Below are 18,211 nucleotides of genomic sequence, written 5' to 3'. Positions count from 1 at the left end.
GCTGCAGAGGCAGAAGGGCTTTTCAAGAGCGCTAAGATACTCAGTTACATAATAACAAAGTACGGAGGTACCGGTTACCTTCTCTACAAGCACAGTGGAAGTGATGACAGAGACCATGTTCCTAGGTTTCCTTCAGCACTTCATTTCTCTTCCACCAGCTCCTGCAATATAAGCATTAAGAGACACGTCTAGTCTCCCACTGTAGTCTGCAACATTGCCCTGTGAGAACAAAGTGTATGTGGAAGGAGGATCTACATCAGACAGTCTGATGTCCACACACTGTGGCCTTACTGGCCAGACCAGCAAGGAACAGGCTGGCAGGTTCTGCAATCACTGTCTTCTCCTCAAACACTTTTGCTCATCAATGCCTCACTGCATTAGGGTGGTGAGCACTGAGTAGAATGGGCTCTTCTCCCAGCATAGTTACCAGGCTGTGGAAATGCTGCCATTTCCCATGGCAGTCTGCAAGCGTGGTCCTTCTGGAATGCATTGATAAAAGATGCAAAGATCCAATCCTTCTTTCCTCTACTTGCCAAAAGGCCTAATATCCCGTCTCAGAAGGGCTTTCTTCCTCCTGGCTGAGCAAGGCTTATTCCTCTGTGGAACTGGGAACTTCCTAGCGCCAGTTGATCACAGCAAGCAGAAGGAGTGAAGCTGATCATTTCTTGTGCAAGTCAGTCAAGATTTCAAGCCCATTTTTTCCATCATCTGTTCATACACTGTCCATGCCATCGCTGCCATCAGAGTCCGCCTGAGGGCACGGGGCACGCCACCCTGGAAAAAGCCGACCAACCCAAAGTCCTGCAACAGGAGATAAACAAACAGCAAACCATCATAATCTGCCTGTAACGTTTTAATTTCTCATCACTTATTACACATGGCAGCACAGGATATATTTCAGCTCAGACCCAGATCAGTTACTGACATGAGTCAGACAAATAACATTTCATGTTCAGGAAGAACCTGTGGCTATGGGCAACTGCAGACCTACCCCAGCAAGCAAGAATGGCAGGGAGTGGAGAAGGGAATGCCATGATGGAACCAACGGATGGGGAAAGCCACACTGCAGCCCAACAAAGAGAAGGCAAAGGTGTAACAGTTTCAAGACGCTTCAGGAAAATAACTTGTCCTTATTTTGGAGCTTCCTATTTACAAAAGTCACTTACAGCTATCCTGGAAAAAATGAGATTTGGAAGTACTGAAGTAAAAAACCCCTGACATTCTGATGAGAGAAAAAATGTGCTGTGCACAAAAAAAAATCCATGTGCAAATAAACAGATCCCCACTGAGGAATAGATTCAATATGGAACCAAAGCAAACCTGTCAAGATACAGCAGGATGGGAGAGGTGGGCTTTGAGTACATCTCCATCCCATTCCTGGCGTACAGATCTGGGCATTTATTACTCTTTTAATGTCCAAAGGGCAAAGAACTGTTTTGTAACTGGCTCATATCTGAAACCAACATTTCACACCACATACTAAAGAAACCCTTTGCCCCAGTGTGGTAACCACAGATGTGCCTGCACCGATAAACCACAGGCAGCAGTGGCTGTAAGCACAGCTCCCCCAAGCCTTCACACTAAGCTAGGCTGAAATGAAACCAAGGTGAAACAAGCTAAGCGCTTTCCACCACTGTGAACATCAACACGTAGCAGAACTGAAATTATTCACCAGCCTGAAATATGAGGCAGGCCTGTGTGGAGAGACACTTACTGGAACATGCCCACCTTTGCGTTCCAGACCTCTGAGCTTGCTCTCCATTCCCCCATTTTGAGGAAACAGTTACAGGAGTGAGGAACGGCAAGAATAATCATGGAGCAAGTTCTCTGCCTCGCAGTCCACTCAGAAGGAGCAAGGATCACCTCTGAGCAGTGACAACAGATTCTCTAACAACAAGGAAGAGCAAGGGACGGACTGAAGCCTCCGACTGCTTTCAGACCAACCACCAGAGTACTTTCCAATTACAGAACAAGTCTGCACATAAACCAGCAACAAAGAGATTCAGCCTCAGCTTCTGAAAACACTGACACCAATTAGCCTGACTACAAGAGCACACCAAGCAGTTACATTTATTCACCTCCTTTTAACTCAACAACTTTCTCATCACAGCTGTGCTGCAGGTGAAGAGATCAAAAGCGAGGCTGTGATTGCACTTATCAGAAGGGATTCACCTCACCTTGTAGATGAAGGCAATGGCTTGGCTCGTCCTGCGGTACTTTTGGGGGGACAGCTGCATGTGTGTTTTGATGACATCAGCAGGCTGAGTGGCCAGGGAGGCCAAGATTCCCGCAAAGATCCCACAGCCAAAATTCAGCAAGGGCATGAGCACTGGATCCAACTGGTCTGCAACAGAGCAAAGGGAATGCACTCAGGCACAGAACAGACCAGGAATACTCACACTGCATGGCAAAGTGAAGAGTTACTGAACAATTAAATAAACACCGGGGTCTAAGAAGATTTTAAATCCATGCAGGGTAGAGAACCTTGGCCACAAGGTAAAAGTTAGCACTGTTAAAAAGCCTCACTTGCTAGGGAACCAAATTTCACAGGAACCCAGAGAATGAGATATTGTGCAAGCATTGCCCCTGCTAGTTCCAATATCAGAGAAACCCCAGATGTGTGGAAATTGATCAGTATACAACCAGCAGCAAAAAGGAAAACTTCACTAACCAACATTACAGATCAGTCTCTGTAAAGACAATCAATCAATTTAGAGCCAATTTCCATTTCTAGACTGACCTGAGCTGTAAGTCTACATGCCTCCACAGGACAATGTGCATGTCCCACCTACAGCCCTATAAGAGACTGATTTATCTACTGAGGCTGAGGGCAATAAGCAAAGCACACAGGCAGTCAACTGCAGGGCAAGATGCAAGAAAAGAAACACCTCCCATTACAGCCTCCAATGTCCAGCCTTACCCTGAGGTGTCAACTTTTTGGTCTGTGTGTAGAACATCAGGTAGATCCCAGAGAAGGGTGCGTCCCGTAGCAGCGTTGCAGTGAGCCCGCTGAACATGCCACGAGCCCCTTCCGTCTGATAGATATTCTTCAGAGCTCCATACACACTCCCATAGCCAAATCTTCCACTCTGCAAGAGTGGACATCAGTCGGTCATCCATGTGCCAGGAGACCTATGCACCCCACAAGGCCACCCTGCCCAAAGAAGTGTTAGTATGCGCTCCATGTGACACCTTAAATGACAGCACAGAAGGCAGCCTGAGGCAGAAACTAGGTTCCACCTACCTCAGGTTTCAAAGCAATCCTTCAAGAAAGTAAAGTAAGAGAGTTCCTAAAATGACACAAACACTGTATATAGCCAAAACTTAAAACAGAATCCACCCTGAGATTTTTACCTTACACTTCTTGCCTAAAAGTCAGCACATGGCTTTTCCCTGCACCGACTCAGGATGAAATAAGGACTACAGCCTAAGTGGCAGCAACCTTCTCCAGATGGAGTAATTTCTTTTTCATCACAAAGAAGGCATGTGACATCATTTAGCAGGGAACTAATTAGAAAGTCATACTCACTTCATATCGGGTCTTGACGACAGTCACTGGCAACATGCAAATCCCAGACACTGCACGTGCGGTGGCACCCAGAAACACGGACTCCAGGGCTGTGGGCGAGCGGTCCATGAGGAACTTCTGCTTCATCACGTACAAAGTGCTGAAGTAAATCCCAACCCCGGGAATGCATCTCGCAAAAGACTTCAGAAGAAAGAGATGCAGATGAAGAAAGGAAAAGCCCACGTAAGACAAAATGTACCACAGAACATTTGAGAGACCACTAAGCTTGATGGGGAACTTTGACATGCAAACAGAAAAAAAAAAAACCTCAAAACACTAATGCTGGGGAAAGACTGAGAGCAAACTGATTCAAATGATGAGCAAATTGATTCAAATGATGCCAGGATTTAATGCATTCCTCAAGTGTATTTTTCTAGGAACAAGATATTCCAAAACGAAATGAAGTTGGTGCAGTTGCCACACTGTATTTGCAAAAATATTCGAGTGTTCAGCTGCTCAGGACTGCAAAACCACAGGGATCACCAGGACAAAAATCACTGGAACTCACAATGTTAACTCCTTAAGGATTTAATCATCCTAAATCACAGGGTTTCATTCATAATTGTACTGAAGCTGGCTATTTAAATCCCATCCAGAGAAATAAACAGTAGGTTTATTTATCTACCTCTTTTTAGCAGTCAGGATTAGAACAGCCACTTACTGGAGAGACACCTTTCCATAGCCCCAGAAGACTTTCAGTACGAACAACCCTGAAGAGGAGTGTTACCATCCCAGCACGACCGGACCTGTATGGATGACAAGACCAGAACTGCTTATGGTTTGGCAGATGTACTCTGTAGCCACTCCCTTGTCCTCATGTCTCTGTGTAGTAACCTAGCACCTCAGAGGTCCTTCTAGACTCAGCCTGCTTTCCTTGGTCACTCTTTCCAGGGCTTCTCTGGCACCGTCTGTTTTCCCACCCCTTGTAACACGTTAGAGGCTTCTCTCATTAGTGCCTTTAGTTGCTCACTCCCTTCATCAGCGCAGTGTAGTTGACTACACTGGGCTAACAGGAGCAACTGCGCACATGGACAGGTTATGTGGCAATGACACACAATTTTTCAGGCAGGAAACATGTAACTGAAGTACTATTCACAAGAGCAGCCTTTTTTTTTTCTCATTTGGTGCAAAATATCATTCCTTCTCCATGCTATTAAAAAACCACAACCAACCTCCTATGTCAGGAGGACTCAATATCCAAATTACAACCCTGAACTCCAAGCCCCAGCCAGCAAATCAGGTGGAAGCCTATAGTGGAACACCCCCACACCCCCCATGCATACACACTCACACTTCCTTACCCATTCACAGCAGGCTGCAGAGTTTGTAGGCGGGTTTTCAGCAGGTCAAGGGGTTGGAAGAGGAGTGTGGAACAAGTCCCACTAATGGAGCCACACACAAAGGCCTTTAGGACTGGATGCATCTGGAAGAGAAAGATGGACTTTAGATGGCCACTGAATAGCACAAGACAAAATACAGCAGCTGATATGTTGCATGTTATGTGAAAGAAAGACAAGGTAAGGACTGCTGCTCAGGGCAAAGGAAACTTTTTCAAACCTTTTCAAAGCCTGATTAAGTTTTATTTGTGGTTTTTGGTCCTTCTGCCTTTCCTGGGAGAATGTTGCAGAATCTCCTTGCAATTTGGTGGTTGGAAAAAGTTTTCCAAACACCAAACGTTATTAACACCCCTTCAGTAACAGCTTACCACGTCAAAGGAAACAGGTGCCCCCTTCCCAGTGCCCTGCAAGTACCTGTGCCTTAGCCCAAATCCCATCCACCTCTGCCAGAGGTACCTCCAACTCTTCTTCCCCATCCCACACCAAGGTTCCCCATTGCCATAGGCCTTCACAGAGCTCTCCCTTAAAACTGCCCCCCAGCCAAACCCAGGCCAAAGGCACCCAAGAGCACGGCACGGCACGGCACGGCTTGCTCCGCTGACCACACCGGCTGCCGCCTGCCAGCACGTCTGCAGCGCTAAGGCAGGCGGCACAGACCACACAGCGAGCCGGAGACTTTCTTATGAAAACACGTCACGGTGCTTCCTTAGCGAAGGGGGGATTTCTACACCCCCCCTGGAGCGGAATCGCCTCAGAGGAGGGCCTCGCAAAGCGGCGGTTGCTGGAGGGGCACGCCCGCCTCCCAACGCCGGCCGTCAAGCCGCTCTCAAAGCCCGTCAGGACCCCCCACCGCCCGCACAGCCCCGCTACTTGCTCCCTTCGCTGCGGCCTTACCGGGGCAGGGCCCACGCGCCGCGCCCACCCCTCAGGCCGGCCCGGGACCCGCCTCTCAGGAGCCGGGCGGCCGCGGGCCGCGACCGGGGTGAGGATGGAGCGCAACGACCCGCCCCCACCCCCCCGCCCCCCACCCGGGCGCTGCCACCGCCGGGCTCTCCTCCGCGGGGTGAGCGAGGAGGGCGCGGGGCCAGCGGTCAGTTACCGACCTCCCGACGGCCCGTGACGGCCCGGCCGCGGACCACGACCTCTCGCGCCGGCATGCCAGCACCGCCCCGCAGCCGGCCAGGACGGCGGGCGGGAGTGACGTGCCGAGGGCTGCTCCCGCGCTGGCCAATCAGAGCAGCCAGCCAGCCTGGAGCCAACCCGCGGGAGGGAGAAGTGCGGCCCTGCAGTGCGCATGCGCCTGCCCGTAACCCTTCCCGTGCCGTGCTCCCCGCCCCGGCTCCCCGCGGCTGCGGCCCGGCGCCGCCGCCCTGAGCCGCGCCCAGCCGGGGCGAGGGCTGCCCAGCGCCGGGCCGAGGGCTGCCCAGCGCCGGGCCGGGCGCCTCGCTGCCGGGATGGCGTTTCTGTCGCGTCTCCAGCGGCCGCGCCGCAGCGGGCACTGTCAGGCACGGGCAGCGAGAAGGAGACGGCTTCGTGTCTTCCCCCGGTGCCGCCCCCCCGCCCGCGGTTGCGGCATTCAAAGACCTGAGAGCCGGCGGGACGCCTTCTCACCGCTCCTGTTTCCTCTTGGTCTCCTGCGTCCTGGGCCTGGAGCGGCGGAGGGCTGGGTTCCCAGAGCATCGAAGGAGCGAGGCGCCGATATGAGGCGCTTGTGTTTCAAGACCCATGTCCGCCCTCAGACTACGCGCCTGCTCTGCGCCCGCAGAGCCAGCCATTTCTTATCGGTGGGGCTGGGGAGGAGAGCCTGGCAGCTTCCACAGCTGCTTTTCTGAGAATCTGCCCTGCCAGCTCGCTGAGGAAGCTGCAGCGCGTACAGATGTGTCACACCCCAGCTAAGCTGGGCTCTTCCTAGAAAGAAAGTCCTGGATGCAGCAAATAGCCACGGGCTCTAACCACTTAGGCGTGTTTTCTTGCTTTGCTGCGCGGCAGCCTGTCCCGGCTTCCACCAGGGGTAGAGTTAAGTTTCTGTCTAGCGGCTGGTTAGTGCCTGTTTGGGATTTAGGATGAGAGCAGTGCTGATAACACACTGATGTTTCAGTTGCTGACAAGCGGTCAGTGACTGTCCAGCTTCTCACACTCCCCTGACAAGGGGGGTGGGGGGGTGGGGGGGGCGTTGGGATACCCAAGGAGCTGGGACAGTCTATCCAAACTGGCCAAAGGCATAGTCTGTGCCATGTGACATCATGTTCTGTGTATAACGGTGGGGGGGTGGAGGGTGTGGGGAGGGCAGTGGGCTGGGAGGCTGCTCAGCTTGGGGCCTTGCGCAACATCTTAAATTGATGTAACTTAAGACATCATCATTTACAAATGAGACAAAACCACAGACACCCCTCCACCCCCCCGCTACCAAAACCTTGCCATGTAAACCCACTACATCATCACTGATTATGTAAGGAAACTGGCTTGGAGATGCATGTAATTTTCAAAAGCACTTCTTGGCTGATTTCCTTTGGTGCGTTTCTGCTGTGCTGGGTGGGACTGGGTAGGGTCTGAGTCCTTAGAGGGATGTTTTGTGCTGTGCATCACTTGATTTACATATTATTAATATCCATAATATATTAAGCATTAAACTAATCGTTTTCTTAATTATAAATTAATCATATTATCAATTATTCACATTATTATATTTTTTTTTTGTCTTATTAAACTGTCTTTATCTCAACCCACGAAGTTTTTTTCCTTTTCTGGTTTCAGTTCTCTTCCCCATCCCACCAGAGGGAGCAGTGAGCAAACAGCTACGTGCTGATTTTAGCTGCCAGCCAGGTTAAAGCATGGCACAGCCCCTTAAGAAAGAGGGAATATACTACTCTGAGAAAATGTAATATACAGGATGTACGGGCTAGGAAAAGCTCTTCATTAGGGGTTCCCTCTTCTCTTTTGCAAACTCCTCGTTATGCAGTTCCCTCTGGGGAGTGACTGTCATGAACTGACTCTGCCTGCTAAGTCACAGCAAAGAGAATCAGCTCACCTCCATCCTTCTTGGTGCTTGTTTCCCTAGCTCACATCTTGCTTCACTGTGCACCTCCACGGGACACAACCTGCCCCACCATGGTCTTTGCCACAGGCTGCAGGGGAATCCCTGCTCAGGTGCCTGGAGCACCTTGCTCCCTTCCTCCTTCACTGACCTGGCTGTCTGCAGGGCTGTTTCTCTCATGCCTTCTCTCCCATCCCACAGCTGCTGTTGCAGTGTTTTCTACCCACTCTTAAATACATTATCACAGAGACACTACCAGTTCTGCTGACGAGCTCACCTTTGGCCAGCAGCAGGTTTGTTTTGAAGCTGCCAGGAACTGGATTTGTCTGGCAGCTTCTGGTATCCTCACATAGAAGCCACTCCTGCAACCACCCCGCTACCAAAACCTTGCCACATAAACCAAACACATTCCACCACTCAGCCCTGTGAACCACATACTTGCCATTATTAAAATATGCATTCATCACACAATCTGCAATCTTCACCAAAGTCACTTAAACTCGACAAAAGAATTCCCCAGACCAAAATCAAAATAACACCATGGTAACACTAATAGAATAGGGATGATTTACACACATTCCATCCCATGGTGCTTCACCAAAGTTACAACAACAAAAATTGATAGGCTTGCTGCCCTGTAGCAGTGTTCAGTCCATGTTTTACCCGTTTCCTCTCCAAGTCACTATCCTTACCTCAAATTGCTCCTGCCCCACTTAAGAGTTGAGCTTGGCTGGCTCTCAGGTGCTGCAGATCTCCCCTCCATACCGTCAAAGGACAAGGGGAGGAGATACGACAAAGGACTGAGGTGAGGACAAGGAGATTGCTCAGCAATGACTGTCATGGGCAAAACAGATTCTTTTTGGGGAAATTAATTTATTGCCAATTAAACACAGTAGAATAATAAGAAATAAGAACAAATCTTCAGAACACCTTCCCCATAACTGTTCCCTTCTTCCCAGGCTCAACCTTCTCACAGAAGCCACCCTGCAGCCCCTTGCTACCAAAACCTTGCCATGTAAAGCCATGTGGTGAATGTGCCAGGTCATCAGATCCACACAGCCCAATACATCTGATTATCCCTTTCCTCCATCTGGCTGGAGGCAGGGCCCCTCTAATCATGCTCATCATGTTTGCTGCTCACTTCTTGAAAAAAACTTAGAGGACCCTTCAAGACCATCACAGGTACAATTACAATCAGTCTGGTGGGCTGCCTACTGGAAACTGGTGCAGAATTCTTCCTGGGGGAATCTCCCTTTATAGCTGTTTTGCCTGGCAGCTCCTTCACTCAGGCTTAGAGGGCTGAGGTAGGTTTCCCATGACACTTCCTCATACCTTTACCATAGTTGCTCAGATAGACCAAGACAGGATGCCTGTGGTCTGCACTTTTTACAAGCTCTTTCTGGAACAGGATCGCCTACTTCTGATGGCTGAAATCATGGTCTGCACAGGTGGGCAGTAGGACAAATTTTCTTCAGGTCACTGGAACTTCCAGGACAGTTTCTCCACAGGTGAGACAAGGGAGGAAGAAAGACTTTCTTCGAATAGATGGAGTCAGACAGCCACCTCATCCACTATCGGTGCTACTTCTTTTCCTCAGTCTGTTATGGCCAGTGAGTTGGCGTACGATGCTGGTGCACTCCGCACAAACTTACGCCACGTGGGTCGGGAACACTGGACTCCATCAGGATCGGTGGGCAGCTGCAAATCGTCAGGATCATAGTGAATCGTCTCTCGTACGGCTAATGCCCTCAAGTACTGAAAACCTCGCTCCATGGCTGTCAACTTGCCTGGCCGGCACACAACATCTTCAGTGAACAGGTACATTTCTCTTACACTTGATAGAAGTCATTTCCAGAGGCTGAGGGGTTGGGACTTCTTTCCAATCTCACTGTCAATGCCTCCTTCTCTGGGCAGGGATCCCAGCCACGTAGCCTCCCTTCCTTCTAATTAATGGCTTCTGGCTCCATTGCCCCAGAATCAGAGTAACCAGGTGATGATGTGCTCCCCTGGAAGGCAGCTGAAATCTCATATCTCTCAGCTCACTCAAAGACAAAGATCAGATCGAGTTATAACCTCTGGTACTGCCTCTTCTTCAGGTTCTCACAGTGGTCCCGGTTCATCGTTTTCCACAATAGGGACAGATTTCTTCATGTATTTCTTCTAGTGTATAGGGGCAACCGATACTGGTACTGGGCGGCTTTCTAGCTCAGCGACATGGTTGGCATCTGAGGTTTGGGTAGCCATGGTTCTTGTGGGGGTTGGAGAAGCTGCAGTCTCTGAAGTCTGAGTAGCTACTGTGTCTGTTGTAAGGGTTCTTTCTGGCTCAGCTACAGTGTTGGTTTCTGAGGTTTGGGTAGCCACAGTGTTTGTTGCATGGGCTAGAGTAGCTGCAGTGCCTACAGGTCTGTTTTTCTTCTCTAGGTATTTGCTCATACCCTCCCATACGCCATGCCACCCCTGACCCTTTAGCCCCAGGGAAGATCTCTTGGCAATAATCTTGAATTTTAACAGTTTTTGATAACACTTCTGACTTGAAATACATTCAGGAGAGTGAGCAACAGGCATATACTGGTCTGAACATCCCAGGGATAGTCAAAGTTCTCAAAAGATGCTGTAATAAGCCTAACATAAAAAAGGGAAGAGGGTCTTCTCCCCATCTTCCTCATAAATTGAGTGTGATTATTAAATAATGCTAAGGTATGTTGCCAAATAGATGGAAATGTCAGAAATGCCATGTATAAATTCCGTCGGAGACTCACAAATACAAATAATATCTCATCATAACTTGATATCACACAGTACAAGGAAATTAGAATCCTGACTCCCCTCCCTGAGGTAATAAACGACACAGCAGGATGTGGTGGTTTAGCCCTTGCTGGAGGCCAGACACCCACCAAAGCTGCTCTATCACTCCCCTTTCCAACTGGACAGGGGAGAAAATATATATTGAAAGGCTCAGGAGTCAAGATAAGGACAGGGAGAGATCATTCTGCAATCAGCGTCATGGGCAAAACAGACACAGCACAGAGTGAAGGACAGAAAACTCTCTAATTTATGACACTGCCCTGCACACCCAGTGACACCAGAGTCAGGTAATGAGAAGAACAACCAGATCTTAAAGCACCTCCCCCCACCCCTCCCTTCTTAGCAGACTTCATCTTAGTCATGATTTCTCTCCCTTCTTCCCTGCACTGTGTCACAGCGGAAGACAGGGATGGGGGGAATGGGGGTTTCAGTCAGTTCCTCACAAGATGTTCTCCTTCTTAGCTGGGGCGTTGGGGAGAGGGAGTGGGGAGGGCATTCCTCACACCCTTGTCCTGCTGCACCATGTGGTCCCACCCACGGGAGACAGTCCTTCACAAACTTCTCCAATGTGAACCCTTTCCCACGGGGATTCAGCTCTTCACCAGTTGCACCAGCATGGGTCACTGCTATGGGGTGCAGTCATAAATCACAGAATGTCTCTCAATCTCTCAGGCCCAGACTGCTCCAGACTGGTCCTCCATGGGGTCACAAGCCCTCCCCCTCAGCAAACCTGCGCCAGCGTGGATCCCTCTCTCTTGCTCATCTCTGTGTCTCTGTCTCTCTCCATGGCTGCAAGTGCTGGCAGAGGCTTGCTCCAAAGCAGGTCACAGCATCTCCTGCATGTCTCCACCTGCTGCAGTGTAGAGCCTCTCCACAGGCTGCAGGTGGGATCTTGGCCTTTTCCATGGGCTGCAGGGGGACACCCACTCCACCCTGGGTTTCTTTCTGTCCAGCACCTGCAGTGCCTTCTCCCCCCAGCTTCAATGGCCTTGGTGCCTGCACAGTTTCTTACATTTCACTCCCTTCTCTGGAGGAAAAACGTGGTTGCTTGCAGGTTTTTTTTCTCCTAAATGTGATTCCCAGAGGCGTTGTGAGCATCACTGATGGGCTCAGCCTTGGTCAGCAACAACTCTGGCCTTGAGCAGGCTGGTGTTTGCTCTGTAGGGCCTGCAGAGAGCTTCTGGCTGCTTCTTGCAGCAGCCACCCCTGCAGCCCCCCCTTTTCCACCAGAACCCTGCCACGCAAAGCTATAACACAGGGATTACATAAAGTGGGTGTGGGTTCATATACCAGAGCCAGGTGATCAGACAAAACATCATCATTGCCATCACCTCTTTGAATAACATCAGGTACAGATATCCAACCTTCAATCCCCACTTTGGGTGCCAAAAAGGACTGCAGTGGTTCAGCCTCAGGCAGTGTCTAACCACCACGTGCCACTCTCTCACCCCTCCCCACGAGGAGAAACAGACAGAGCCTCTTGGTACCAGCCAAGTCAGAGCACGGGGCTGAGTGCATCGTCCAGACTCTTCTTGAACTCAGCCAAGCTGGGTGCTGTGACCCCTTCCCTGGGGGGGCCTGTTTCAGTGCCCCACCACCCTCTCAGTAAAGAGCCTCTTCCTAACATCCAATCTAAACCTCCCCTGTCGCAGCTTCATGCCGTTCCCTCGGGTTCTATCACTGGTCACCAAAGAGAGGAGATCGGCACCTGCCCCTTCGCTCCCCTCATCAGGAAGCCATGGACCCCGATGAGGTCTCCCCTCCATCTCCTCTTCTTCAGGCTGAACAAACCGAGGGACTCCAGCATCTCCTCATAAGTCTTCCCCTCCAGACCCCTCACCATCCTCACTGCCTTCCTCTGGACACTCCAATATTTTTGTGCAGCTCTTGTAATGTGGCACCCAAAACTGCACACAGTGCTCGAGGTGAGGCTGCACCAGCACAGTGTAGAGTGGGACAATCACCTCGCTGGACCGGCTGATGGTTTAGAGGAGTGAGCTTCACAACTCCAATGATGCAGACAAGCTCAAGCGATGCTTTCTAAATATTTCTGTGTGGAGATGAGCTTTTGTGTGGAGATGAGGTTGGTGTGGCTGGATCCCCTCCCTCCGTGTCTTTGCGTGGAGCTGCAATGGACACTTGCTTTGTTGCCTGAAGCAAAGCAGGGGCTGTAACAATGGTGGCCAAACAGTGCACATCCCGAGACAGAGCTCTTCCAGCCTGAAACCCTGGCAGTAACTGAGGTATACAGGTTCTTGGTTTGGGGTGGACCTGGAAGAGTTTTGCCGCCCATCTCTGCAGGAATTATTTCCATGCCTCACTTCTCTAGGAAAAAAACCCAAAACAAATGTTGCAGCGAGGTGGGAACCAAAAGGAGAAGTGTCGCTGACTCTCCTGAAGGACACAAGTCTCTCTGCTTTGAAGAGAGCAGGAGAGACCAACACAACCCAAGATAATTTCCAGTTACAGCACTGCTCAACATACCCAGCTCCACTTCAGAGGCAATGGATCTGGGGCTGTGGAGTGGTCTTCTCTCCACAGCGTGTCTTTCTGGCAGTCTGACAAGCATCACTCAGGTGGCACTGATGCAGTTGATCTGGCTGTGACCACAGAAGTGGGCTAGATTCTTCATCCCAGTTACAAAGAGGGACACCCCAGCACAATGCAGACACACACGTGTGAGGGAGGCACAGATGTGGTTCATGGTGCACGGGGGTAGGGCCACAGCGGAGCACATGAGCAAGGCCATGTCCTGCCATGTTAGGCAGATTAGCAAATGGCCATGACATCCCTGAAGGAAGGGTGCTGCTGGCAGAACTAAAGCTGGGGGGTGTGTTTGCAGCAAGCACCCCCTCTGCCTGCACTTCTGCAGCTGAGCACCGCTCAGTTGCTGAATGTACAAAATTTGTAGATATGAGTTAAGAAAGGCCTTCTCTAGCTCTTGACCCATCCCAAAAGGATCCCCAGGGGAACATGTGCTTTCTGCTCCTCTGGCACCTACCTCTCTACTTCGTGCTCCTCCTTCTGTCCTGCTGACATCACTCCGGCAAACAGGGAGCAATGGGCACCTTCCCACCAGGGCTGGTGGCCAATTTGCTGCCTTCTTGGGCTCCACCCAGACCAGGCTTCCCACCACTATGAGGGGTACAGCCTGGATCTCCTGACAGGACCGTTTGGCCTCATCTCTCCCCTGTGCACGTCACCAAAACCTTTTGAAATCTCATCTCCTCTGGCCAGAGATTCACCCATAGGAAGAACCCTGGATGGAGCTCAGGGAGCTGCAAGCAGAGGTGCCCTCGTGTGTCTACAGCCAGGGACCAAGCCTGACCCCAGGAAGGCCTGTGAAGCCACCAGCACTGTGGGTGAGGGGAGCAGCACTGGCTCCAAGGGTGCTTTGTGCCGCTGTGTCTGCGCCAGCCAGCACAGGCACCAGAGGATGTCCTGCCACGGGCTCTGTGCAGAGAGCAGGCAGCCTGCTCCCTGTCTCACTCAGGCTCGGTGAGACACCTCCCCCAAGCACCGCATCTGTGGTGTCAGCATCCCAGGTGTCACCCTCCAAGCTACCACGTGGGGTGGCTTGTGAGCTTCTCTCCTTGCTGCATTTAGAGATGCCAGCAAACATCCCACAGCTATTTTTGTTTCTTTCTTTGCCTCTGAGCAAACAGTACCTCATGTGTGTCTGTCAACATCCGCACTCCTGTGGAATGATCTGTCACCTCTCACAAACCCTCTGAACACCTACCTTCATTCACTGTCGCTGCAAAGCTGGTGTGACTTGCCTGAACTGCAGTAAGATCAGCAGGCTCTAGTGAGGGGCAGCAGCATTTAAGGAGGTAACACACACTTCAGGTGTTGCCTGCTGTTGAGTAGTGTGTCCCTTTCCCATTTGTCTTATGTCGTGGGGGAGCTGGGAGACAGCTGTAGGATGAAAGCCCTGCTGGGTCAGAATGAGACCCCAAAGAGAGGCGGTGGAAATCCAGAGCTGTTTGGGGCTTTACTTCAGTACCAGTCACTGAGAGTGTCCTGCGGGGTGCATGTTTCGGGAAGGAAGGTTGATGGGGACTGGGCAATGTCAGGTTTACTGTTGAACTCGATGATCTTGAAGGTCTTTTCCAATCTAAATGATGCTACAGTCAGTTCTGTAGAGTATTTCTCTGGGTCTGTGGGTGTATAGGTAAGATACTTGTCAAGGGAAAAGGTCAAAGGAAATATGTGCCCTTTGCCATCACACTGGTCATTAGCATCATTGGCCCATCCTCCCCCGGCACCTTCAGTGAAAATCCTTGGAGCAGGGGCGAGGCAGCGCTGCTTCCCCTCTCCCAGCCAGGGTTGCTTGAGGTGAGGGATGAGGGCCCATTGCAGACACCTGGGAGGGGTTGTTAAAAATTGCCTCCACTGACATTTTTATCAATACTCAAAGTCAAAGAGAAAACCACTGAGGAGACAAACCTGTTTCCGTTACTCTACCGTGGTTTAACTCACTGGAGATATGCACCTTTAATGTGAAATGCATCACAGAGGAAAAGGCATTTCACGACTGTGCGCTGCCGGGGTGAGGACCTCACCTGTGACTTGTCTCTGCAACTTAAGGTAAGTTAAATACTGCCAGCTTATCTCTGTGAAGGTGTGCCTGCTTCTTGAATACCTGTGATATAAAGGCTTTTCTCTTTTCACATCCTTTCAGACACAGCGTTGGATAATGGAGGGGATCTTTACATACCTGCTGGGCAGCGGGGCTGCCATGGACATGTCGGTGAGTCACTCCCCACCAGGCTGCTGTCGCACAAGCCAAGGCCAGTCGCACATCTGCAGGGGCCAGTTTTGACTAACACAGGGGAACACATAGGTGTTTTAGACCTTAGGACGCAAAGGGTTATCGGTCATTGGAACAGGCTGCCCAGGGAAGTGGTTGAGTCACTGACCCTGGATTTAACTAAGAGATGAGGTGCACAGGGATATGCTTTAGTAGAGGACGGTGCAGTTGGACTCAATGATCTCAAAGGTCTTTTCCAACCTAGTGATTCAGTGCTTCTGTGTGACTGCTGCTGGGACAGTGACAGCTTAGAAGAAATCTGTGTGATTGTCGTTCTCTGGAAAAACAAACAGGGAATGGAAGTATCTTTGGCTGATGAGATGAGGGGATGAGCTGCCACTCATGTTCTTTAGCTGTTTGCTGTCACAGGGGCTGCCTGGGGATGTGGGGGGTGCTGCTTGGGGCTGCAGGGGGACCAGGGATCAGAGAAAGGGAATGTACTGCTGCTACTCTCTGCTTTTGGGGAGTAACCCCTCTGGCCTGAGCTGCCACCACTGGTCTGACCCAGGGTGGAGACAGCGTACAACACGCAGTACCCACTGCTGACCAGTAAGTGCTGGTGGCTCTACAGCTGAAAATCTGCTTGAACCATGTGGGAATCTTCTACAAAAGTAACTTGTCCCACAAAAGGCTATTTCTGGCACAAAGCTAATTTAAATGCAGCTTTTAGGAGATGATCATTTACATCCAGATCTTCCCTCAGCACTGCTCCCCTCCTCCTTTCTGAGGGAATCATGGAATAGGACCCTAATACCTTTGTCAGGGGTTCTCATCCCCACCGCCATACCAAATAAGTTGCTGGTTTAGGGATGCTCTGTGGCTCTGGCTCTGGTGCCCCACCTGGACTGGAGGCATGGGGCTGGGCACCTCACAGGGAGCTGGCAGGGTTATACTGGTAACCTATTGTTTGCAACCACAGCTGCATTTTCCGTGATTTCCTCTGCGCCTCTGGTGCAAGAACCCTGTCTTGTAGGGGAGGACTGGTCACTCAGACTCATTCCTTATTTGCATCCTCCAACACAGCTGAGGCACAGTTGTTTTTTCTTCAGTGTGGCTTGGTGTGTGTTCACTTGTGCCTAACATAATTACTGAGAAGGTAATTTGGGATTTGGGCCTCATGAACTTTATTGTCCTTGGACAGGTGGGCTACAAGTCGCCAGAATCTAACTCCACTGCAGCCTATGACTACGCCGCCTTGTACGCAGAACTGGACACTGTGACCCAATGTGATCCTGAAAATATTCCAGCATTTGCATCTACCTTTTTTCCAGTGTTGTACTCCCTACTCTTTGTGATTGGCCTCGTAGGAAATTCTTTGGTCATTTGGGTCCTAACAGTCTTCAAGAAAGTCAAGACCATGACTGACGTTTATCTGCTGAACCTCGCCATCTCTGACCTCCTCTTTGTTTTCTCCCTTCCCTTCTTGGCTAACTACACCATCAGGAGGCACTGGACTTTTGGAAGTGTGATGTGTAAAATCATCAGCTCAGCTTACTTCATTGGTTTCTATAGCAGCGTCTTCTTCATAACCATCATGAGCATCAACAGGTACTTGGCCATTGTCCGGGCTGTCTACTCTCTACAGATTCAGACAACTGTCCGTGGGGTCATCTCCAGCTTGGTCCTTTGGGCAATTGCCATTTTAGCATCAACACCAGACTTCGTTTTTTTCCAGGAAATAAATGACAATAACCAGACGAAGTGCATCCCTCACTATCCTGATGGCAACAATGGCTGGAAGACTTTCAGTAATTTCCAAGTCAATGTCCTGGGCTGGTTGATCCCTGTTGGTATCCTCATTTTCTGCTACCACAGCATCTTGAAAAACCTGCAGACGTGCCGTACTCAGAACAAATTCAAAGCGGTGAAACTGGTTTTTATTGTTGTCATTGTATTCTTCCTCTTCTGGACACCCGTGAACATTGTGGTTTTTCTGGACTCTCTAAGGCACATGCACATCATTGACGACTGCCAGACAAGCCAAAGGCTAGATCTAGCCATAGAGCTGGCTGATGCACTTTCCTTTGTCCACTGTTGCCTCAATCCGATTATCTATGCCTTCGTGGGTGAGAAGTTCAAGGAGCATCTCCGCAAAGGTTTCAGAAAATACGCACATTTTCTGTTTGTCTGCAAAGACTACCATGCTTTTGGTAGGTGCAGCCCAGACAAACACTCCTCTCTGCATGGGACGTCCTCACAGTCGTCTTTTGCTGGCACTGTCTTGTAGAGCTGCAAGTAAAAATCTTTCATCCTGAGCTGGTCAGCTGAAGCTGAGAAATGCTTTCAGCAGGGCATCCATGGGGTAGCAGTGTTTGGGCAGTCTTTTAGGATAGGAAAAGTGGAAGCATCTGCTTCTGCTTGCTTTTACTGTAATTGCTTTTGGGGCTTTTTACTTTTTGGTGTCTTTTTCAGCTCATGCATTTTATTCTGCCCTGGGCAGTTGTAAAAAACTGATAATCCCTCCAGCTGCCTCTTCTCTCCCTTTTTGGCTTGTTCAGCCTGGAGAAGAGAAGGCTTAGGGGGGGACCTTATAGTGGCCTTTCAGTACCTGAAAGGTGCCTATAAGAAAGCTGGGGAAGAATTGCTCACCGTGGAAGAAGAGCATGTAACATGTAGAGTCATGAGTCAGAGTTTCCGGTGGACCTGCTGCCTGA

General features: G+C 50.3%; 2 protein-coding genes across 3 annotated transcripts; one reads left to right on the top strand and one right to left on the bottom strand.

Moving 5' to 3' along the window:
• Positions 1-678: 678 nt before the first annotated feature.
• On the bottom strand, positions 679-5,239 carry SLC25A38 (solute carrier family 25 member 38; the record flags this gene model as incomplete). Of its 2 annotated transcripts, XM_084260881.1 has the most annotated exons (7): positions 5,116-5,239; positions 4,870-4,991; positions 4,230-4,314; positions 3,530-3,709; positions 2,921-3,089; positions 2,178-2,344; positions 679-801 (listed from the first exon to the last, which is right to left on the bottom strand). In XM_084260881.1, the coding sequence occupies exons 2-7, from the start codon at positions 4,989-4,991 to the stop codon at positions 679-681; spliced, it is 846 nt and encodes a 281-aa protein (XP_084117007.1). In that variant the 5' UTR covers positions 5,116-5,239. The 2 variants fall into 2 exon arrangements, with proteins under 2 accessions (XP_084117007.1, XP_084117008.1); XM_084260882.1 differs by lacking the exon at positions 5,116-5,239 and having other exon boundaries at positions 4,870-4,994.
• A 10,252-nt stretch (positions 5,240-15,491) lies between these two features.
• Positions 15,492-17,784, top strand: LOC311189069 (C-C chemokine receptor type 8-like; the record flags this gene model as incomplete). Its single annotated transcript, XM_084260652.1, has 2 exons — positions 15,492-15,497; positions 16,699-17,784. 2 exons carry the CDS (start codon positions 15,492-15,494, stop codon positions 17,782-17,784), a joined length of 1,092 nt encoding a protein of 363 aa, XP_084116778.1.
• Between the last annotated feature and the right edge of the window lie 427 nt (positions 17,785-18,211).

The sequence above is a fragment of the Gallinula chloropus genome, assembly GCF_964237585.1.
Source record: "Gallinula chloropus genome assembly, chromosome: 2".
In the NCBI taxonomy this organism is placed as follows: Eukaryota; Metazoa; Chordata; class Aves; order Gruiformes; family Rallidae; genus Gallinula; species Gallinula chloropus.
The sequence above is the reverse complement of the archived record's forward strand: the minus strand, read 5'-3'. Positions and strand labels throughout refer to the sequence as shown.